The sequence below is a fragment of the Bison bison genome, unplaced genomic scaffold (assembly GCF_000754665.1).
Source record: "Bison bison bison isolate TAMUID 2011002044 unplaced genomic scaffold, Bison_UMD1.0 scf7180017864485, whole genome shotgun sequence".
Lineage (NCBI taxonomy): Eukaryota > Metazoa > Chordata > Mammalia > Artiodactyla > Bovidae > Bison > Bison bison.
The window spans coordinates 7,156,566-7,181,915 of record NW_011495045.1 but is presented as its reverse complement, the minus strand read 5'-3'; the positions used below and the strand labels follow the sequence as shown (position 1 = coordinate 7,181,915).

General features: G+C 37.0%; 1 protein-coding gene across 3 annotated transcripts in view; it reads left to right on the top strand.

Annotated features, from left to right (window-relative positions):
• PMS1 (PMS1 postmeiotic segregation increased 1 (S. cerevisiae)) overlaps nt 1-25,350 on the top strand; it is a 123,942-nt gene that overhangs the window by 17,555 nt on the left and 81,037 nt on the right. For all 3 annotated transcript variants that reach the window (XM_010862906.1, XM_010862905.1, XM_010862904.1), the window contains exon 4: nt 4,680-4,782. In XM_010862906.1, the coding sequence (XP_010861208.1) occupies nt 4,680-4,782 (103 nt within the window). The remainder of the gene's footprint in view (nt 1-4,679; nt 4,783-25,350) is intronic.

Here is a 25,350-nt window from a genome sequence, read left to right as displayed (position 1 = left end):
ATACTATTTCAGAAACATAGTAATATATAGTTCTTAAAGTCAATTATATTTTAAAATTAAAACATTATTTAGGAAGACAAACTAATGAGTGCTTTTCTGGGGAAAAATATTACTTTTTAAACAATACACTTCACCATTCAGGAAGAATTGAAGTTGGAAGTATAGAAGTTACATGTTTATTTTAAAGGCTCCAGTTTATTTTGAAAATTTTTGGATAGAGATTGTGATTACATAATAAAAATTAGTGATTTGGTTATTCTATTGGCCAAACTAACTGATGTAGATAGATTTAAAGTCATACAGATGTAAATCATCTCTGACTAGGTAAATTGATAATAGATAATTGGGATATAGTTTTGTCACACAGCCATCACTCAAAACTCCAGCTGTTTAAATTATCTTGTGTTAAATTATTTTAAAGTTAATCATAATTTTAGTTATAAAAAGAAAAATTAAGTAGACTTTCAGCAAAATTGGCTGTCGAAATTTAAAATATATCTAATTCTGTTTTTTTAATTTATGCATTTTAAAAGAATAAGCAGTTTTCCTAATTTTTCAGTTATAAAATGACTTCCAATCAGTCCAAAACAGTAAAAAATAAATTTTTATAACAGAGTGGCATTTAAAACTGGAATTACCTGTTTTCATAATCTGATGAATGTATCAGTGACTGAAACAAAGTGATTCATGTTTTTTTTTTAAATTATATCATTAAGCATAACATCTCTTGAAATTTATTATTGTTGTGGAACAGTAATTTTGGAATATTCATCAGTCTTCAGTGTTACATTCCTGGTACGTATTACTAAACATACTAACTAAAATGAGCTGCTGCTACTGCTGCTAAGTCGCTTCAGTCGTGTCCGACTCTTAGCGACCCCATGGACTGCAGCCCACCAGGCTCCTCCATCCATGGGATTTTCCAGGCAAGAGTACTGGCGTGGGGTGCCATTGCCTTCTCCGAGATGGAAGTTGGGATGCCCTTATTTGTGGTCCCACAGAGCTGTGGAAGAGTAGAGGGAAGCCTCTAGTTTCGTTCTGATGTTTCCTGCTCCCTGTGACACGGCGCAGGATGCCTCCTGTGTCCCTGAGAGCCATTGTAGTAAGCCTTTAATTAGAATAGGCACAGAATTTTTTAAGCAGTTGGTATATCATGTTTCATAAATGCAACTTTCTCACTGATAATAAAACTGTGGAAAGGGGAAAAGCCAAGGCCAGGATCTCCCTGTTGCTAGTGTCCCACAGTGGAGTATTTGGGGGAAGTCATAACGTACAGCTGTAGGCAGACAGGCAGGCATACTCACACTCAGGAAGAAAAGACAGGTCAGTGATCCATGTGTGGTTCACATTTCAGCTGAATCACGAGGACCATTTACCTTACTTTTCAGATTTTGTTTTTGTGCCAAAGTAAAGTATTTGTCCAAAAGTCAGCAGAAGCAAAACAAAACCAAAAAACCTCCACAAAACTTTAATTATCTTAAATGAAATTTTGTTAGGAGAGGATTTTTTTTCCTCATGAATTTAAAGATATATACTAAGCTTTTAATTTACTTACTTTCTGAAACATTGAGAAAAATAGTACTTATCTAAAGCTTAAATGCTTTTATGCAATTTTAACTTTGTAATAGTATTATAATTTATTGAAATTCATTAACTAGACCAGAGAGTCAGTTTTTAACAATTGATAATTAATATAACCTCTAAGGACTTCTAAAACTTCTTTTAAAATAAACTCATTTTAAAATTCTTTAAAATAAATTTATTTTTTCTCTTGAGAACACCACTGGAGTCATTCACTGCCACAATTCCTCAATGTCTCTAGTCAGAAGCACCAGTAATAATTTGTAATATTAAAGATGCTTCTGATGGTGGAGTTATTACCAATTCAAATGTGTTAGCTGCTGCACAGCTAACAGCAGCTAACACATTCTGAACCTGTGCCTGGTCCAAAAAAAGGTTTCCTGTCCAGGACACAGGATCATATGATGAAATGAACTCTTGAAATACAATTCCTTCTTCTGAGGAACACACTGTGTTTTATGAATTTGTGAAACTGTGTGTGTGTGTTATCCTTCACTGTCTTTTGCAGGGAATTACAAAGGATTTCCTATCTAAATAAATTTCCATAGTACCATAAACAATTTAGTTTTTAAAATTTTAACACTGGAAGACGATATTATGTTCTTTTTTTTTTTTATTTTTTTAAACTTCTTTAACATAAATGTTGCATTATGACCACTAAGGTTCTATTTTGCTTTTTAGCACTTCTGTTTATTCATCTAGGCTGGAGTTTGTTTACTATTCCCTAATGGTTTAAGGCTAAATCTGTAAAGTGCTTTGAAGTAGTTAAAGCAAAAACCCGTGTAACCTTATAAAGTATTAGCATCATCTTCATCTTATCATCATCCTTCTCCTAAGATGATAGTGTAATCATTTATTCAGGACCATCTAGCAAGCCACTGGCAGAGTTAGCACTAGAACTCAGAGTTCCAGGGCTGCCTTTACTCAGTGACACCAGCTTACGTCAAGTGGCTAGCTCTTTGGAGAATAGAAATAGAATTCAGTTGACCATGGCATTTTGGAGCAGTGTTTGGTTAAATGTAGAATTATTTTTAGAGGGACAATCATAAAGTGATTAAATTAGAAATAGGAAAGAAAATCTCTAGGAATTTCTGTACTCTTTGTTTTTAACAAACTTTACTAGAGGGAATCTGGAGAAGGCAATGGCACCCCACTCCAGTACTCTTGCCTGGAAAATCCCATGGACGGAGGGCCTTGCGGGCTGTAGTCCATGGGGTCGCTAAGAGTTGGATACGACTGAGCGACTTCACTTCACTAGAGGGAATCACAATTAGACACTATAGAGTTGGGATGCAGCTGGGAAGATTGAGATTGGTTATCAGGAAAACTTTTTTAAAATACAACTTTTGAACCATGAAGTGTATTATTGGAAATAGAAGAATCACTGGAGAGTATACAGAGGCTCACAACTTTGTTTCAGGTACAACTTTTTTTTGGTAGCAAGATTGTTGTTGTTTATTTTATTTATCTGTTTTTAATTTTTGACTGCACTGGGTCTTCCTGGCTGTGAACAGGCTTTCTCTAGTCGTGACGAGTGGGTGCTCCTCTCTTTTGCAGTGCTCAGTTTTCTCATCGTGGTGGCTTCCGTTGTCGCAGAGCACCAGCTCTGGGGTGCGTGGGCTTCAGTAGCTGCAGCTCACGGGCTTGAGAGCTCAGGCTCATAGTTGTGCTTCACGGGCTTAGTTGCCCCACAGCATGTGGAATCTTCCTGGACCAGGGATCAAACCCTGTATCCCCTGCATTGGCAGGTGAATTCCTAACCACTTGACCCCCAGGGAAGTCCTCAGGTACAACTTTTGCGGGGGTGGGGGAACATTTATGACAGAAATAGCAGCCTGCAGCAATGAGCCTCTAATAATGATTTTATGGACATCACCCTTGGAGAAAATCTAACAGACTCTGCTTGTATGCTAGTACTGTGAGCTGGAGAAGCCATATATTTATATGCCATATATATATATATATACATACATACATACACACATATATATTTGTGGTGACTGGTGTTGCCTTCGTGGTACCCACATGTTCCACAGAGCCATCTGGCCTACCATAAATCAGGGCATGGTTAGGACTTGGTGACAGAATCATCACATGTAGACCCAACTGGACCTAGATGAATTCCAGTAGTGGTGCTGAATCTTTGTGGCTTCTTTCTAAATTATATAGATGTATTTTAAGATAGTCAGCTCTGCTTAGTCCAAGGATGACTGAGAAAGATTGCTCCCAATTTTGGGTGGTCATTGCTCACTCAAAATGTGAAAAGGCTTTTTTGAATCCATCCTGCTTTTTTGCCAACATTCCCACTCACCAACTATGGTGTTTTCTCATAATGGAATGTTTTACCATTGTTATAGCATGTGTTCTTCTAGTAATCTCACAAAAGTTGGTAAGTAGAAAGCTGAGGGTGAGGATGGCTCAGAAGAGTTCAGACATTCTTAAATTTATATTTCTATGACTGTAATATCTTAGGAAATATTTTCATGCTGAATGGAATCCTTTTTTATATGTTTTAATTCTAGTTTTTTAAATAATAAAATGTTTCCATTTAAACAGTGAGTTTAAAGTTTGGGTTTAAGAAATATTGCTGATAAATCAACATATATGTTTGATTAATTGATTTTTATTCTTTTGAACCATTAACTTGAAATACAGAAGTGCAATTTTATACTCAACATAAAGGAAGGAGTGAATGGTCACTTTACAAAAGAATTTTTCACTTTGCCAGCAACTTTGTAGGAATTGTCCGTTGAAAAGCAAGCTTCCCTAATGCAATTGAAGTATTTGATTTTACAGATGTTAAGTCATTTAATACATACAGTACAAATAGCCATTCAAGTTTACTGATGTGTGTGTATGTTTTAAGGTAATATATTTGGAATAAAAATCAGTAATTTGCAACATGAAAAATGTAAGCTAGCCTATTGTTTATTAGTGTATCACTATGGAATATTTCAAAGAGAAGTGGTTGTAAGAACTTACTAAGTCAAACTTTTTTCAGTTGAGAGAATATACATTTATTATTTTAAACCTCATTTTATAATGAGCCCACTGCAGTATATAAAATCATAATTTTATTTGAGTTTTTCTTATTCTAGGTTTCAATTACAACAAAGACAGCTGCTGATAACTTTAGTACCCAGTATGTTTTAGATGGTGGTGGTCACATAATTTCTCAAAAACCTTCACATCTTGGTCAAGGTAAGACAGAAGCTTTGTAGCATTCTTTGCTTTTCTTTCTTATTTTTTAAAAAAAATTGTTTTCTCTTTAAATTCAAAGGTATTGCTTTGTGTTTGATTCTCATAAAGTCTGGTTAACTTCTAATTGAACATTTAGCCTTACTCTAGCTGCTGAGTTTTTTAAATACATAGAGTTCTCAAGAGGAACTGTGTGAAAGACTTTGAGCAACAACATGAATTGGTTATTCTATAAAAATTGTCAGAGCAGTTGTTTTACTTGGTCATTAGTGTCTTCTTTATATGAAGGATAATATATTTTTTGAAATGACTAAAATATTATTGATTTAGTAATCCATGGCAGTAAACATTATTGATTTAGTAATGTATGGCAGTTAACCATACTAAGCAAGATATTATTAAATAAATAATTTAAAATATTTTTTTTTATGGAAAACTTCAAATATATGTACAAAAGGAATAAGTACCCATCTCTCGGTTTCAGTAATTATCAACTTATTGCTAATGTCTCACATATTATTTGAAGCAAATAAATACATTATACTTGCTATTTGTAGTTTAGTTCTTTAGTATTTTATACACTTACACAATGTTAGTACATTTTACTTGACATCTTTTTAAGTCCCTCCCCTAAAGAATCCACCTGCCAATGGAGAAAACATGATTCAATCCCTGGTTCGAAAAGTTCCCCTGGAGGAGGAAATGGCAGCCCACTCCACTATTCTTGCCTGGAAATCCCATGGACAGAGGAGCCTGGCGGGCTACAGGCCATGGGTTTGCAAAAGAGTAAGATATGACTTAGGGACTGAACAGCTACCTATTTACATCTAGAGAAAAATATCTCTTCAGGTGTGAGTTTCACATATCTACTTTAATCTTTTGCTATTAAATTCTGGTAATGGGATGTATGAAGTTGAGAGAATATTAAAGATACGGCCTGTTTAGAGTCATTCCCAAAAGAATTATGAGATCCGAAAAAGGACTTGCGTTGTTGAGTATTTTGTTAGTTGTCCTTCTGATTTGTGTTGTAAATTCATTTTTAAGTTTTTGGTCCCTCATTGTAATTTATCAAAGCACGGTATTTTTTTCTGTGGTTTCTTCCCTCCAATTTTAATGTTAAATTATTGGATGTATTTTTTCAAATGATTTCTTTCTTCATTGAAATTTATTTTCTTGTATCATAATACTGATACCAAATTTTCTCATTCTTTCTCTTATTTTATAAATCTTCATTTGTACTTTTGATCATTAAAAATTAATATTTTTCCATCTACATAAAGGAAAGAGTTAATATGAACCCTTAAGAAAACGCACTTTTCCCCCTAATTTATTTGGTAAATAAAAATGAGCTCAAGTCTAATAGCAGTTTAATTTGATGTATTATATTGTGCATGCTTTAATTAAAAGTAATAGATTGTGATTCTTTTCTTTTTTATGTGCTGAAAATAAAGACAAAGACAAGGCATTTTTTAATATGGTCCCTATCCAGAAATGCTCTTACCCCAGTTCTTAGGAGTTCAAGTTAGACCACTAGGAGATATTTGAGTGGCTATCCTGTGGAGGACTTTGAAGTAATCTAGTCACCTTATAAAACTTAAATGTATTTATTTTGATCTTAGTAGTAGCCAGTCTAATCTGGATGGCCAGTGCCTCTGCATCACTCACACTTCTCATGCTTTTCTATATTCATTTCCATGGGAACTATGACATAACAGTCCTTAAATATGGAATCCTTCTGATCTTTGCCCATTTGCTGATTCATTTTTTTTCTTGGTGACCTAAGCCTTCTGTACTTTCAGTGAGACCATGTAGGCATATTAAGAAATTTCTCCAGTCAGTAAGTGAACCTTATTTTCTTAGCATATTCCTCTTATCTTAAGAAACTACTTACTTAGAAGGTCAGTGGTTGTGAAGGTAGTTAATGTCTTTCATAACTCACTTCCCCCCACCAATTGCCTAGATAAACAACACAAAATCAAACCCCTAGTTTGTTGTTGCTCCAGGTAAGCGTATTATAGAAACCCACAAGCACTTTCGAAAGCCCTTTACACTTATATTGCCTTAGTGCTGATAGTTTCTGAGTGATTAAATCACAGACTCACATTTCACCACCAGCTGTCATTCAGCTTCCATTTAAATATTTTCTGTGTAAGATAAAACTACAGTACAACCATCCTAATTAATACCTGTGCATTTAGGGTTCTTGCAGATTAATTTCTTCTGTGGTGTGAATGTCCTTGCTTAGCAGTTACTCCTCATATCATCTGATAGAATGGTGATACCTATAGATAACCTAACTGTAGATGGAGGGACAGCTCATAGCAACATCTTTCTTAGGCATTTTAAAATTCATTACCCCTTTAAAACATATTTTTAAATGTTTCAGAATTGTTTACTAGAGGTCCCAGTTCTGATTTTTCCAGATATAGGTATTTATTTTATGGATTAATTTAATCATTTAAAATAATTTGTGTGTTTAATGGAATATCATTTTAAATTGCCCTTACCTTCTGTTCACTTCTGTTTTAAGACATTTAAAAAATTAACAAGAAATGTAAAAATAAGTTTCTAGCTTTCAAATTATTTTACCAAGAACTCTGACTAAATGACTTGTTTTGATATCTTTTTTCTGTCATCGATTCTATTTCCTTTACCCTAGATAATCAGCATTAAGCTTTCTAAATTGATTTACCATCCTAGACAAATTGTTTTAACACCTCTTAGTAATTCTGCCTTAGGAATTTCTCAGATATCAAAATTAGTATATTTAAAGTACTCTGATCAGGGTATATCTTTTCCCTACCCCTTTTTTAGAGTAGAGCATCATGTTCTTTGTAAATGCTTGGTATGTGTGATTGTGTATGTATTGAAAATTTTTTTTTTCTTCTTGAGAATAGAACTTTATTCATTGAATAAGAAAACATTGATATATTCAAGCAACCATACCTCTTTACATTAGGAATATAAATAGCTGCCTTATGGCATAACATAGGGTCATGTAAAAATATAACAGGGAGCATATTACAGGACTGCAGTTTAATTCTGGTGTTTATAGAATGTGCTAAAGTTAGAGAGCTGAGCAGTTCTCTTGTAAAATATGATAGTATACTAGGGCCTCCTCCCTATTGGCCAATATTGCTTGGTATTTTTTTAAGGATATACATTTCATTTGGAATCAGCAAAGTTTTCCATCATTAAGTTTTGTTCAAATATATGTGTATAATTCTTGGCTTATTGGTAATTCTCAATTTGTTGAGAGAAAATGTTTTTAGCTGGTGAAGCAATAAACCATCAGTTAATGTACGGATTAGGTACAGTGTGGTCTTCAATGCATAACATATATTTAAAAGCCAACATACATCTTTTTCATTTCATAAACATATATTTGCTCTGATTTCTGCCTACCTTCCTTACCACTGTCTGTCCACAGCTACAGTATACGTCATTATATTTGTACAGGCTAATGGAGACCACAGGTGAGTGAACAGAATTCACAGACTAGTGGAGAATACAGATGAGTAAAGAGGTAATGACAGCTATCTAGAGGACGGAAAGCAAATTTTTCAGAAAACATAATATTTCAGTTTGAAGATGGTAAGAAAAGGAGGGAATATAACTTTTCAATAAGAGAAGAATGGATGTAGAAGATGTCAGGAGACGACTGCTCTCTGTGTAATGACGGGGAAGCACATGATTTAAAAAGTTGTATTTTTTAAAATTCATTGGAAAGCTGTGTCACAAAGAAGTTAAATGAACCAAGTTCAAGATGCACCTTTGTGCCTTCCTAGACACACTTAGGCACAAAGAGACTGGTGGCTGCTTGTGTCCCTGAGAGCATTAACTGAGCCTGGAGGTGTAGGCAGGCAATGGAGCAAGCCTGCTACATGGGATTGTTTATGGCCCTAAGAGAAACCAGCTGAACTTTATTAGTTGCATACGAGCTGACAGATTGGAGGATAGGATTGATCCTCAAATACTGGTTCACCTGAGAAGCCAAATCTTATCAGGACTCTTGCTGAGTAAGCAGTGATGAAGAAAGTTAGGACTGAGCTAGAGAGAGGAGAAGGCAATGGCACCCCACTCCAGTACTCTTGCCTGGAAAATCCCATGGATGGAGGAGCCTGGTAGGCTGCAGTCCATGGGGTCGCTAAGAGTCAGACATGTCTGAGCAACTTCACTTTCACTTTTCACTTTTCATGCATTGGAGAAGGAAATGGCAACACACTCCAGTGTTCTTGCCTGGAGAATCCCAGGGACCAGGGAGCCTGGTGGGCTGCCGTCTGTGGGGTCACACAGAGTCGGACACGACTGAAGTGACTTAGCAGCAAAGAGAGAAGTATCTTAAAGTCTTACAGTGTTTAAATCCCAAAGCCTTGCCATAGGAAGACACCTGATTCCATCTTCAAGACATTTGAAACCAGAAGTGAACTGGAACTAAAGGGCTGCTCAGCTCCAACCCAAATGAACTCCTTTTGTATTGAAGAGAGCTACTCTTCACTCTAGCTGTTTGACAGAGAAAATGAATTTACCTTCACTGGGGAAAATATCTATTTCAGTATCTATCGTTCCTTTATGCATCATGTTTCGTAAAAATAAAAATATTGAGAGACTTGAAAAAAGGAAAATGGATTCATAGTCAAGAGAAAAAGTAGTTGATATAAACAAACTTGCATATGTTTGAATTAGGAAACAAGAACTTTCATGTTAAAGGATTTAGAGAAAAAGATAGTCAAAATTGATAAGACGGTGGAAAATTTGAGCAGAGAAATAGAATTCTAAGGAAGAACCTAATGAAAATTCTAGAACTTAAAAAGACATTTCTCCAGAGAAGACATACAGATGGCTAACAAACACATGAAAAGATGCTCAACATCACTCATTATCAGAGAAATGCAAATCAAAACGACTATGAGGTACCATTTCACGCCAGTCAGAATGGCTGCGATCCAAAAGTCTACAAGCAGTAAATGCAGGAGAGGGTGTGGAGAAAAGGGAACCCTCTTACACTGTTGGTGGGAATGCAAACTAGTACAGCCACTATGGAGAACAGTGTGGAGATTCCTTAAAAAACTGGAAAGAGAACTGCCTTATGACCCAGCAATCCCACTGCTGGGCATACACACTGAGGAAACCAGAATTGAAAGAGACACGTGTACCCCAAGGTTCATCACAGCACTGTTTATAATAGCCAGGACATGGAAGCAACCTAGATGTCCATCAGCAGATGAATGGATAAGAAAGCTGTGGTACATATACACAATGGAGTATTACTCAGCCATTAAAAAGAATACATTTGAATCAGTTCTAATGAGGTGGATGAAACTGGAGCCTATTATACAGAGTGAAGTCAGCCAGAAGGAAAAACACCAATACAGTATACTAACGCATATATATGGAATTTAGAAAGATGGTAACAATAACCCTGTATACGAGACAGCAAAAGAGACACTGATGTATAGAACAGTCTTTTGGACTCTGTGGGAGAGGGAGAGGGTGGGATGATTTGGGAGAATGGCATTGAAATACATATAATATCATATATGGAACGAGACGCCAGTCCAGGTTCGGTGCACGATACTGGATGCTTGGGGCTGGCGCACTGGGATGACCCAGAGGGATGGTATGGGGAGGGAGGAGGGAGGAGGGTTCAGGATGAGGAACACATGTATACCTGTGGCGGATTCATTTCTGTATTTGGCAAAACCAATACAATATTGTAAAGTTTAAAAATAAAATTAAAAAAATAAAAATAATACAATAAGTAAAGCTGAAAAACCAATAAGGTAGATTAAACTGGTGTACTAAGAATGACATAGCAGAGTTCTGTGAGAATGTTTGGAGATAGTAGATGCAGGAGATGAAGTTAGAAAATGGTAGCTTGGATATTAGGTTATGTTATGTTATGGTGAGGAGTTTTTACCCCTTCTTGCAACCAGTGTTGGGCCACTGAAACTTTTTAGGTAGAGGATGGATATCATGCCATTTACAAAATAAACCAGCAGGACATTATAACTCCTACCATAATTTATGTCTTACTGTAAGAGATGTTATCTTGAACTAAGGTTTGAGGAGAAGGAAAGGACATGACATAAATTTGAGAGATCTTTTGGGCATAGAATGGCTAGGCCTAGGTGACTTAGGCAACATTGGTAGTAAGAGATGGGGGAAAGAGTCAGTTCAATATAGAGTACCTGTTTTTGGAAACTGTTTGATGTCAATGTTATACGAGAACGGGAGGATAAATGTAGTATCGGACTCCAGGAGAAAGATCTAGGCATGGTGATTTGAAGTATCTTTGTAGTAATTTTGTATCTAGGTAATAATTTTGAATAAGTACCTATATATAAGTTGAGTATTGTAGGTCTCAGACATGTATATCTTATTTATAAGATGCACATTTTGACATCTCAGAAAACAGGTTGTGGCTTATAATTAATGGCCTCCCTAATTACTTTGTCAACAAAGGTCCGTCTAGTCAAGGCTATGGTTTTTCCAGTAGTCATATATGGATGTGACAGTTGGACTATAAAGAAAGCTGAGCGCCAAAGAATTGATGTTTTTGAACTGTGGTGTTGGAGAAGACTCTTGAGAGTCCCTTGGACTGTGAGGAGATCCAACCAGTCCATCCTAAAGGAGATCAGTCCTGAGTGTTCATTGGAAGGACTGATGCTGAAGTTGAAACTCCAGTACTTTGGCTACCTGATGAGAAGAGCTGACTGATTTGAAAAGACCCTGATGCTGGGAAAGATTGACGGCAGGAGGAGAAGGGGACGACAGAGGATGAGATGGTTGGATGGCATCACCAACTTGATGGAAATGAGTCTGGGTGAACTCCAGGAGTTGGTGACGGACAGGGAGCCCTGGCGTGCTGTGGTTCATGGGGTCGCAAAGAGTTGGACACGATTGAGCAACTGAACTGAACTGAACTGAATCCCTTTTGGATAAGCAGTTGTGTGTATTGTTTGTAATTTGTGTATTGATAGCAGGGATAAACAACAATTTTACATTTTCCTCCAAAACAAGTGTTTTATGAGACCTAAAAAGGGAAAATAGCCACAAGTGAAAAAGCTGTGTTAAATAGAAAGGGATTGCCATCACAGGCCCAGCATTGAAATTCAATACACCCGAGGAAATTGCCTTATCTGTCAGGCTCTTTAAAAGAAATTTCAGAGCAATGAAAGGCTGGTGTGACTAGTTCTGTTGCCTGGGATGGTTATTTGGGCATTGTAGCATAGTTTAATTGGCATATTGTTTTTTTATTTTTTAGAGGGTCATAAAAGTGTATTTCTTACAGCTTTGCTGAAAGGAATTATTGGCATATGAGTGGCATTTAAAGCTGTGGGAGTGGAGGAAGTATCTAGGGAGAACGCAGAGTGAGATGAGGAGGCATAAGAGGTCTCAGAATACGGTGTGAGGCGAATTTTGGTGTGAGTGTGTGACCTCTCTTTAGCAATGGAGACAGAGTGCCTACATTTTCTGATTGCTCTGTGCGTGCACGCCTTATTCTCCGTCGGCTTTACCTAGGAATTTAGCAGTGGTATTTTTACTTCCCTAAGGCAGGGAATAGCAGCACCACAGTGTTACTAGTGAGGAGTGCTGTGGTGTTCCAAGGACTTCTGTTCTGTGTGTGAAAGTGACTTGGATTTAGGCCAAGAAAATACCCTGGAGGGAGGCCAAAAAAGAAAACCCCACTTCAAAGTGTTTGTACAGTCATCCCTCAGTATTCACAGAGGATTGGTTACAGGGCACCTTACAGATAACCAAAATTGTCAGATGCTCAAGTCTCTTATGTAAAATGGTGTAGTCGTTGGCATATAACCTACACGCATCCTCCCATACATTTTAAATCATCTCTAAATTATAATACCTAATACAGTGTAAAAGCTATGTAAATAGTTGCCATTGGTTGCAGAAAATTCAAGTTTCACTTTTTGGAACTTTATGAAATTTTTTTCCCAACTATTTCGGCTCAGTAGTTGGTTGAATCTACAGATGTGGAACCCACTGATAAGGGAGACTGACTGTGATATGCTAATGATGCACCTGATCAAGAGAAAAGCAGAAGAACATCAAGTGTGAGCCAAGTAGAAATACGGATTTTCTTTGGTCCTATTCCACAAAGATCTTTTTCTCTTAACCTTGTTTTTTTATTATTATTTTTTCTTTTAGTAAATTCCCTTTCAAAAACTATAAAAATACTGTGTGTAATTCTTTAACTGCAGAAACAATTTAAACAAATACAAAGTTTATTCTTACTACCTTGTTTATTTTCTTTCTTCAGTGCATTCATTCATTCATGCATTCTTTTGTTCATTCAAAATTTTTAAATAAATTTTGTTTATTTATTTAGCAATTCAGTGTTTGAATTGCTAGAGAAATAATGACAAACGTGGCAGACCCTAACCCTAACTTGTTCTCATGCTACTTGTATTCTAAAAGAAGAGGTAGACACATGTTTTTTCAAATATTGATAATCTCTAGGAAGAGAGAAAACATGATTGAACTTCCAGAGCAGCAACCTTTGATAGGGCATTTAGGAGTGGATTCTCTAAGGGGTGTTACTTAGATTGAGATCTGAAGCTTGATAAAGGAGTTAGCAATGCAAAGGGTAGGGGAAAGAACACATGTCCACAAGCCTTGAGGTGGAAAGAAGTCTGATGTGCTGAAGTAATGGAAGGAAGGACATTTGGAGGAAAGGAGATAGCCATGCTGCTAAGTTGTTTCAGTCGAGTCCGACTCTGTGCGACCCCACAGACGGCAGGCCGCCCGGTCCCTGGGACTCTCCAGGCAAGAACACTGGAGTAGGTTGCCATTTCCTTCTCCAATGCATGAAAGTGAAAAGTGAAAGTGAAGTCGCTCAGTTGCGACCCCATGGACTGCAGCCCACCAGGCTCCTCCATCCATGGGATTCTCCAGGCAAGAGCACTGGAGTGGGGTGCCATTGCCTTCCATAGTGAAAGTTAAATAAGATCATGTAAGCTTTTATCTTTTTTATTCCTAACCCTTTTCTCCAGTTTTTACCCAGTATCATTAAGAGTTTTTTCTTTTAAAACATTGAGTTCCAAGCTATAGTTAGGATTTCCCCTATGTTGTATCGCTTACATTTTAAGAATGTTTATTAGTGTTTATTTAACAGTTATATTTCAAATGGCAGCCGCATTGCCATCTTCTGTCTGATGATTTTTGCTCATAAAGTTTTTTTCTTCTCTTATCATGTAATTCTTTGGTTTTTATGTAATTGCCATTTGGTTAGTGTTTATCCTCCACTGTTTTCATCAAGCATACTTGGGTAATATACTTTCAGATCTCTGCAGGTACAGAACAGTCTATGTTTTGCCCATTATGCATATCATATTTATCTTGAGTGGGTATACATTTCTTATTTACCCCTCAGTAGTTTGAGATTGTCTGTCTTCTAGTATTATAGATAGCAAACTTAATGTTATTCTTTCCTAATAAAGAACTTGTTCTTTCTGAAGTTTTTGTAAAGTTTTTCATTCTCCTTAAAATTTAGGACCTCCAGTGGAATGTGGTGTCTTTTAGATTTTTTAAATTCCTATTTGTAATGGTTTTAAGCTCTTGAAATCTGCACTCAAACCTTTAACTCAAGAAAAATTTCTTCTATTATTTATTTAAATACATCTGCATTTGTTTCTTTTCCTTTTCCTGGAATTACTGATTTTAAGCTAGGCTTTCTAAGTCTTATATTTCCTTCATGATTGCCATTTGTGTTTTTGCCATTTGTTATGAGAAGTAGGTCGGAGAAGGCAATGGTACCCCACTGCAGTACTCTTGGCTGGAAAATCCATGGACGGAGGAGCCTGTTAGGCTGCAATCCATGGGGTCGCTAAGAGTCGGACACGACTGATCGACTTCACTTTCACTTTTCACTTTCTTGCATTGGAGAAGGAAATGGCAACCCACTCCAGTGTTCTTGCCTGGAGAATCCCAGGGACGGGGCGGCCTGGTGGGCTGCCGTCTATGGGGTCGCACAGAGTCGGACACGACTGAAGTGACTTAGCATTGCATAGCATGAGAAGTAGGTCACATTAGGTCAGTTGCTGCACCTTTGCAGCAACTTTCAGGTGTTTTGATTCTGATTCACAGTAAGAAGTACATTTTACATAGCAACCTAGTTTATACAAATCCAATCAAAACAAAAAATATACTTATTATGGGTGATGTACTTTGTTATCATTTAGTCTATTTGTATTTTAGTATTTTTTTATTTTTAATGCTAGTTGCTGTATACTGAATCACTGATTCTCAGCCAATGATGGTCCTCCCCTCACCCCCCCAGGAACATATGACAGTGTCTGGAGGCATTTTTGATAGTCACACTGGGTTGGCTGCTGGCTGCATCTAGTAGGTAGAGGCCGGGGATCCCGGTACACGTCTTGAAATGCACTGGACAGCCCCCACAATAAACGTCAGCAGTGCCAAGTTTGAGAAACCGTCTAGTACATTGACTCTTTGGCTTTTCAGTGCTCTGTATCTCAGCCCTACTGTACATTCATTAGAATGACAGGAGGAGATTGACTCATTAAATCTGGATTAGCTGGTGACTGGTCGTTGAAGTTGCTTAGTATTTGAAAAAATAGTAACTTAAGGTATATGGCCCTGAAAAAGCATCTAGTACTAATTTCATGGGTTTTTTCCCAACAAAAGCTAATTATTAACTTGATGTTTAACTGGTATGATTTTTATACCTTTATTCGAGTTTTTCCTTTTTTTATTGAAATATTGTTGATTTATAATAGTTTCAGATGTACAGTGTAGTGATTAAATGATTTTATAGATTATACTTCATTTAAAGTTATTATAAAAACACTGATTACATTCCCAGTGCTGTACAATATATTCTTGTAGTTTATTTCTTTTATACAAAGCAGCTTGTAACTCTTATTCCTCTACTCCTATCTTGCCCCTCACCCAGTTAGTAACCGATATTTTGTTCTACATCTGTGAATCTTTCTTTATTGTATTCATTCGTTGTGTTTTAGATTCAACATATAAGTGAAATCATACAATATTTGTCTTTCTCTGGTTTATTTCACTAAACCTAGTACCCTCTAGGTCCATACATGTTGTTGCAAATGGCAGAATTTCATTCTTTCTTGTGGCTGAGTAGTATTCTGTTATATATATACACTACATCTTTTTTATGGGCTTCCCTTGTGGCTCAGCTTGTAAAGAATCTGCCTGCAATGTGGGAGACCTGGGTTCAATCCCTGGGTTGGGGAGATCCCCTGCAGAAGGGAATGGCTACCCACTCCAGTATTCTGGCATAGAGAATTCCATGGACTGTATAGTCTATGGGGTCCCAAAGAGTCAGACACGGTTAAGCGACTTTCACTTCACATCTTTTTTACACATACATCTGTGGTTGGATGCTTAGGTTGCTTCCATATTTTGGCAATTGTAAATAACGCTGCTGTGATTATTGGGGGGTGCATGTATCTTTTAGACTTAGTGTTATCTTTTTCTTTCAGATATATACTCAGGAGTGAAATTGCAGGATCATAATGCAGTTCTAGTTTTAGCTGATGAATTTCTATACTGTTTTCCATAGTGTATTGTCATAATGTATTTCCATAGTCAGTTGGCGGCACCAGTTGACATTTCTGCCAACAGTGTGTTAGATTTCACATCTCTTCACATCCTTGCCAGTTTGTTGTTTGCAGTCATATGATAGCCATTCTTAAGTTGATAACTCATGTTTTCATTTGCATTTCTCTAATGATTAAGAACAGTTGAGCATCTTTTCACGTGCCTCATAGCCATCTGTATATTTTCTTTGAGAAAATGTCTATTTGGGTCTCTGGCTCACTTTTTAACCAGGTGAGTTGTTTTTGATATTCAGTTGTGTGAGCTGTTTCTGTATTTTTGATATTAATCCCTTATTATTGTTATTATTTTAGATATTTTCTCCTATTTTTCTCCCATTTTGTTCTATTAATGATTTCCTTTGCCTTGCAAAATATTTTAAGTCTCATTTGTTTATTTTTGCTTTTATTTCCTTTGCCTTAGATACTCTAAAAAAAATATTGCTATGATTTATCTTAGAGTGTTAGGCCCATAATTTCTAGATGTTTTGCGGTTTCCAGTCTTATATTTAGATCTTTAATCCATTCGAGGTTATTTTTGTAAATGGTGTGAGAAAATGCTCTAATTTCATTCTTTTACATGTAGCTGTTCAGCTTTCTCAGTACCACTTACTGAAGAGACTGTCCTTTCCCCATTGCATATTCTTGCCTTCTTTGTCATTAATTGGCCATAACTATCTGAATTTATTTCTGGGTTCTATTCTGTTTAACTGATCTATGCGCCTGTTTTTTTGTGCCAGTACTGTACATACATGTGCTTCCCTGACGTCTCAGTGGTAAAGAATCTGCCTGCCAATGCAGGAGACGTGGTTTCAGTCCCTGGGTTGGGACGATCCCCTAGAGAAGGAAATGGCAACCCAGAGTGTTATTGCCTGGGATATCCCATGGACTGAGGAGCCTGGTGGGCTACAGCCTTATGGGGTTGTAAAAGACATGTCTCAGTGACTAGACAACAATTATACATACTGTTTCGTGTCAGTACCATACATACTATTACTGAAGATTTGTAGTACAGTCTGAAGTCAGAGAGTATGATACCTCCAGCTTTGTTCTTTTTTCTCAAGATTGCTTTGATCCTTTAGGAGCTTTCATGGTTTCATATCAATTCTAGGATTAGTTGTAGTAGTTCTGTGAAAAATGTCATGGGCTATTTTGACAGAAATGGCATTAAAGTGTGTAGATTGCTTTGGGTAGGATGTACATTTTAACAATACTATTTTTTCAAGCCGTGGATACAATATATCTTTCCATTTCTTTGTACCTTTAACTTCCTTCACTGTTTTGTATTAATAGTTTTAGAATATAGATCTTTCACCTCATTGGTTAAGTTTATTCCTAGGCATTTTAAAAATTTTATTTACTTTTTATTGGAGGATAGTTGCTTTACAGTGTGATGTTGGTTTCTGTCATGCACCAACATGAATCAGCCATAGGCATACATATGTCCCTTCCTTCTTGAACTTCCCTCCTACCTGCTACCCTATCTTATCTGTCTAGGTTGTCACAGAGCACCAGGTTGAGCTCCCTGTGTTATATAGCAACTTCCCATTAGCTATCTGTTTTACGTATGGTAATGTATATATTTCAAGGCTACTCTCTCAATTTATCTGACATTTTCTTTCCTCCATTGTGTCCAGAAGTCTGTTTCTATGTCTGAGTCTCTATTCCTGCCCTGCAAATAGGTTCATTACTACCATTTTTATAGGTTTCATATATATATGTGTTAATATACAGTAATTGTTTTTCTCTTTCTGACTTACTTCACTCTGTATAACCTGCTGTAGGTTCATCTGCCTTACTAGAACTGACTCAGATTCATTCCTTTTTATGTCTGAAATAATATTCCATTGTATATATGCACCACAGCTTATTTATTGCTTCCATGTCCTGGCTGTTGTAAATAGTGCTGCAGTGTACGTTGGGGTACATGTATCTTTTTCAATTATGGTTTTCTAAGGATATACGTGTTCAAGCTGGTTTTAGAAAAGGCAGAGGAACCACAGATCAAATTGCCAACATCCGCTGGATCATTGAAAAAGCAACAGAGTACCAGAAAAACATCTATTTCTGCTTTATTGACTATGCCAAAGCCTTTGACTGTGTGGATCACAATAAACTGTGGAAAATTCTGAAAGAGATGGGAATACCAGACCACCTGACCTGCCTCTTGAGAAACCTATATGCAGGTCAGGAAGCAACAGTTAGAACTGGACATGGAACAACAGACTGGTTCCAAATAGGAAAGGAGTACATCAAGGCTGTATATTGTCACCCTGCTTATTTAATTTATATGCAGAGTACATCATGAGAAATGCTGGGCTGGAGGCAGCACAAGCTGGAATCAAGATTGCCAGGAGAAATATCAATAACCTCAGATATGCAGATGACACCACCCTTATGGCAGAAAGTGAAGAGGAACTCAAAAGCCTCTTGATGAAAGTGAAAGAGGAGAGTGAAAAAGTTGGCTTAAAGCTCAACATTCAGAAAACAAAGATGGAATCCGGTCCCATCACTTCATGGGAAATAGATGGGGAAACAGTGGAAACAGTGTCAGACTTTATTTTTTTGGTGCTCCAAAATCACTGCAGATGGTGACTGCAGCCATGAAATTAAAAGACGCTTACTCCTTGGAAGAAAAGTTACGACCAACCTAGATAGCATATTGGAAAGCAGAGACATTACATTGCCAACAAAGGTCTGTCTAGTCAAGGCTATGGTTTTTCCAGTGGTCATGTATGGATGTGAGAGTTGGACTGTGAAGACAGCTGAGCGCCAAAGAATTGATGCTTTTGAACTGTGGTGTTGGAGAAGACTCTTGAGAGTCCCTTGAACTGCAAAGAGATCCAACCAGTCCATTCTGAAGGAGATCAGCCCTGGGATTTCTTTGGAGGGAATGATGCTGAAGCTGAAACTCCAGTACTTTGGCCACCTCATGCGAAGAGTTGACTCATTGGAAAAGACTCTGATGCTGGGAGGGATTGGGGACAGGAGGAGAAGGGGACGACAGAGGATCAGATGGTTGGATGGCATCACCGACTCAGTGGATGTGAGTTTGAGTGAACTCCAGGAGTTGGTGATGGACAGGGAGGCCTGGTGTGCTGCGATTCATGGGGTCACAAAGAGTCGGACACGACTGAGCAACTGAACTGAACTGAACTGAAGGATATATGCCCAGTAGTGGAATTCCTGGGTCATACTGTAGTTCTATTCCTTATTTCTAGTAATTTTTTTAACATTTAAATATATATGTTTTATTGAAGTAGAGTTGACTTACAATGTTTCAGGTGCCCAGCAAGGTGATTTGATTATAAATAAAAGCAACATTATTTTTGAAATTATTTCCTATCATAGGTTATTATAAGATATTGACTATAGTTCCTATGGTATACACTAAACCTTTGTTACTTGTTGCATATCTACTTATTAATTAGAAATCTAGCATTCTATTCATACTAAGTCAAACCAGTGGATTCAAAATGTCATTTTTTTTAAGTAAGCCAAAAATTTTAAGTTTTCTAAAATACATATTATGCATATTTGTATTTATACAAAAGTTTTTCTAATATACTTGATAAATGCTTGAGAAAGAATATTAAAAAAAGAGAGAAATTGGAGAAATTTTTCCAATTGGAAAAACTGGAGAACATAAACTAAATGAAATGGGAGCACTGAATATGAAATAGAAAAAGTGAAAAAAACTAGTAAAAGTAAAAGACAATCATAGAATCCAGTTGTTTTTAAACATGACTGCTCATTAGAAACGTATCTGGAACTCTGGAGAAAATAGCAATACCTGAGCATTTGTATTTTTCAAAAACTTTCAAGATACTTCTGATATGCATCTCGATTTTAAAAAGCAATTGCAGGTTTTTCTATTAGATTCTAGTTTGGGTGATATAGAGTTCTATTACTTTTCTGTTTACCGGTCATGATATAATGGTATTAAGTGAATAACAGTTACATAATCACAGTAGTAAAAGATGTTTATCAGCTTTCACAATCACCATCCAGAGAAAAAATAAAAGATAATTACAATTGCATGCCATAATGGGAACATGATAAACTTAACAATATAAATTAATTAGATAGAATTTGGAGGGGTTAAGCAGAGTGATGTGGTGAGTAGAAATCCATACATACACATGTTTTCATCTACCCAGCCAGTCTGTGTCTTTTGGTTGGTGTGTTTAGTCTATTTACATTTAAGGTAATGATTGATATGTATGGTCCTGTTACCATTTTCTTAATTGTTTTAGGTTTATTTTCTGTAGGGTCTTTCCTTCTCGTGTTTCCTGCCTAGAGAAGTTCCTTTAGCATTTGTTGTAAAGCTGGTTTGGTGGTGCTAAATTCTCTTAACTTTTGCTTGTCTGGAAAGCTTTTGATTTTTCCATCAAATCTGAAGGAGAGTCTTGCTGGGTAGAGTATTGTTTGTTATAGCTTCTTCCCTTTCATCACTTTAAATACATCATGCCATTCCCTTCTGGCTTGTAGAGTTTCTGTTGAGAAGTCAACTGATAGCCTGATGGGAGTTGCCTTGTATGTTATTTGTCATTTTTCCCTTGTCACTTTTAATGTTTTATCTCTGTCTTTAATTTATGTCAGTTTGATTACTATGTTCCTCCTTGGGTTTATCCTTCCTGGGACTCTCTGTGTTTCCTGGACTTGGTTGACTAAGTTTTCAGCTATCATCTCTTCAAATGTTTTCTCGGGTCCTTTTTCTCTCTTCTCCTTCTGGGACCCATATAATGTGAATGTTGGTGCATTTTATGTTGTCCCAGAAATCTCTTAGGCTGTCTTCATTTCTTTTCATTCTTTTTTCTATATTCTGTTCTGTGGCAGTGATTTCCATCATTCTGTCCCCCAGGTCTTTTATGCATTCTTCTGCCTCCATTATTCGGCTATTGATTCCTTTTAGTGTATTATTCATCTCTGTTCTTTAGTTCTTCTAGGTGTTTGGTAACACTTATTGCAACTTCCACCTCATGCGAAGAGTTGACTCATTGGAAAAGACTCTGATGCTGGGAGGGATTGGGGACAGGAGGAGAAGGGGACAACAGAGGATGAGATGGCTGGATGGCATCACCGCCTTGATGGATGTGAGTCTGAGTGAACTCCGGGAGTTGGTGATGGACAGGGAGGCCTCGAGTGATGCGATTCATGGGGTCACAAAGAGTCGGACATGACTGAGCGACTGAACTGAACTGATTGCAACTTCTCAGTCTTTGCCTCCATTCTTTTCCTGAGATCTTGGATCATCTTCACTGTGGTTATTCTGAATTCTTTTTCTGGAAGGTTGCCTATCTCCACTTCATCTAGTTGTTTCTATGGGGTTTTATTGTGTCCCTTATCTGGGGCATAACTTCCTGCTTTTTCATTGTGATTAACTTTCTGTGATAATGGTTTTTGTGTTAGCCTCTGTGACACTGCTTCTTGCTGCTTCTGTCTGCCCTCTGATGGCTAAGGCTAAGGGGCTTGTGTAAGCTTCTTGATGGGAGGAACTGGTGATGGGAAGAATTGGGTCTTGCTCTGGTGGGCAGGGCCTTGCTCAGTAGAGCTTTAATCCAGTTAACCTGCAGATGGGCGGAATTTCACTCCCTCCCTGGTACTTGTTTGCCCTAGTCAACCTAGCCCTGGGGTCTGCAGGCTCTGTGGTAGGGTTAACGGCAAACTCCAAAAGGTTCTTACAAGGGGGCCTTTCCAGTGCCCCGTCCCTGTGGTGAGCCCCTTCCGACCCGTGCCTCCATAGGAGGCCTCCAGCGCCATCAGGTTGTCTTGGTTCAGTTTCCTGTGGGGTCAGTGCCCCTGTCCTCTGGGTATTTATTGGTGCATGCAAAATTTTGTTTGTGCCCCCTCAAGACAGGAGTCTCTGTTTTCTCCAGTCCTCTGGAAGTCCTATCATCAAATCCCCTGGCTCTCAAGGTCAGATTCCCTGGGAATTCCCAGTCCCTTTGTCAGATCCCCAGGCTGGGAAATCTGACGTGGGGTCCAGAACGTTCACAACAGTGTGAGAACTTCTTCACTATTAATGTTTTCCAGTCTGTGGGTCACCCACCTGGCCGGTATGGGATTTGATGTTATTGTGATTGCACTCTTCCTACTATCTTGCTGCCGCTTCTTCTTTGTCTTTGGACTTAGGCTGTCTTTTTTTGGTGGGTTCCAGTATCCTCCTGTTGATAATTGTTCAATAGCTAGTTGCAATTTTGGTGCTCTCACAGGAGGAGATGAGCTTATGTTCTTCTACTCCGCCATCTTGAACCAGAAACCACTCCTCGGTATTTTTGATGCAATTTTAAATAGGATTGTTTTCTTATTTTCTTTTTCTGATAGTTAATTATTAGTTATTAGTTGTTTCATTATTATCAACACATTTCTGTATATTAATCTTATATCCTTCAAGTTTAATGTATTCATCTATTAGTCCTGGTAGTTTTTTAGTGGAGACGTTAGGGTTTTCTATGTATAATATCAGGTCATCTTATTGTTGTTTGATTGCTGTGGTTAGCACTTCCAATACTATGTTAAATAGAAATGGCAAGATTTGGAATCTTTGTGTTATTCTTTTGAGCATGGTATTAGCTGTGGATTTCTCATCAGTGGTCTTTATTATTTTAATATAACTTCCCTCTATACCAGCTTTGGAGAGTTTTTATCATGAATGGTTGTTCAGTTTTGTCCAAATGCTTTTTCTGTGTCTGTTGTCATGTGATTTTTATCCTTTTGTTAATGTGGTATATATCACATAGATTGATTTACAGGTGTCAAACCATCCTTACATCCCTGGAATAAATCCCACTTCATCATGGTGTATTATCCTTTTTCATATACTGTTGAATTTGGTTTGCTAATGTTTTGTTGAGGACTTTTATATCTATAGTCATCAGAGATATTAGCTTATAATTTTATTTTTATAGTATCTGGTTAACAGAGGCCTTATAAAATGAATTTGGGAGTGTTCCCTCCTCTTCAGTTTTTTGGAATAGTTTGAGAGGATAGGTATTATTTCTTCTTTATATGTTTGGTAGAATTCACCTGTGAGGTTCTTTGGTCCTGGAAATTTTTGCTTGGAAGTTTTTTTTATTGTAAATTCAGTTTCATTACTAGTGATCAGTCTGTTTAGATTGTCTGTTTTTTCCTGGTTCAGTTTTGGAAGATTATATGTTTCTAGAAATTTATCCTTGTAGGATGTCTGATTTGTTGATATATAACTGTTAACAATATTTTCTTATTGTGTGGCTTTTTTTTTTTTTTGGTATCTCTATTGTCTTGTGTGTGTGTGTTTTATCTCTGTTTCTCTTCTTTCATTTTCTAAGTTTATTTATTTAAAATCTCTTTTTATTGATGAACCTGGCTGAAGGCTTATCAATTTTGTCTGTGTTTTTAAGAAAACAATTTTCTGTTTCATTGATCTTTTTATTGTTTTCTTGGATTCTTTATTTCCTCTCTGAGTGTTATTATTGCATTCCTTCTGCTGATTTGGGTTTTGCTTGTTCTTCTTTTTTCTAATTCGTTAGATGGTCGTTTGGATTGTTTATTTGAGATTTTTTAATTTCTTGAAATAGTCCTGTATCTGTGTAAACTTCTGTTTTTAAACTGCTTTTGAAAAAAAAAAAATAAACTGCTTTTGCTGTATTGGGTAGATTTTGGAGAAATTTTTTTTTTTTTCATTTGTCTCAAGGTATTTTCTGATTGCCTTTTTAGTTTCTTCATTGATCTGTTGGTTTTTTCATAACATGTGGTTTAGTCTTCATGTGGTTTGCGTTTTTCCCATTTTCTTTCTACAATGGATTTCCAGTTATATATTGTTGTTGTCAGGAAAAATGTTTGATATAATTTCTGTTCTCTTAAATTTTTTTTTTATTTCTTTCTCTTGAATCTTTGAGTCATTTCAGCATACAGTTTTTAAGAAGCTTATCAATATTGGTGAATTTTTGTATAGCCATTTTAATATTCAAGATGGGAGAAAAAAAGCAACATTTTCAGCATATTATGCTGTATTGTTTCACAAAAGATAAAACATAGCTGAAATGCAAAAAAAGATTTGTGCAGTGTATGGAAAGGTGTTGTGACTGATTAAACATGTCAAAAGTGGTTTGTAAAGTTTTGTGCTGGAGATTTCTCACTGAACAATGTTCCACAGTTGGGTAGGCCAGTTGAAGTTGGCAGCAATCAAATTGAGACATTAACTGAGAACAGTCAATGTTATTCAATGCAGGAGATAGCCATCATACAAAGAATATCCAAATCAACATTGAATATCATTTGTACCAGCTTGTCATATTGATGTTTGCATTCCAAAGCAAAAAAAAATCTTCTTGACCGTATTTCTACATGTGAAAATGTTCCGTTTTTAAAATGACTTATGACAGATGATGAAAAGTGGATTATTGTACAGTAATGTGGAACAGAAGAGAACATGGGGCAAGTGAAATGAACCACCAACAACCACACCAAAGGCCAGTCTTCAGCCAAAGAATATGTTGTGTATAAAGTGACCACAATCAGTCAACAAGGAATGCATAGTCTTCCATCAGAATAACACAGATCAGATCAGATCAGTTGCTCATTCGTGTCTGACTCTTTGCGACCCCATGAATCACAGCACGCCAGGCCTCCCTGTCCATCACCAACTCCCAGAGTTCACGTCCATCGAGTCAGTGATGCCATCCAGCCATCTCATCCTCCTTCGTCCCCTTCTCCTCCTGCCCCTAATCCCTCCCAGCATCAGAGTCTTTTCCAATGAGTCAACTCTTCGCATGAGGTGGCCAAGGTATTGGAGTTTCAGCTTTAGCATCATTCCTTCCAAAGAAATCCCAGGGCTGATCTCCTTCAGAATGGACTGGTTGGATCTCCTTGCAGTCCAAGGGACTCTCAAGAGTCTTCTCCAACACCACAGTTCAAAAGCATCAATTCTTCGGCGCTCAGCCTTCTTCACAGTCCAACTCTCACATCCATACATGACCACAGT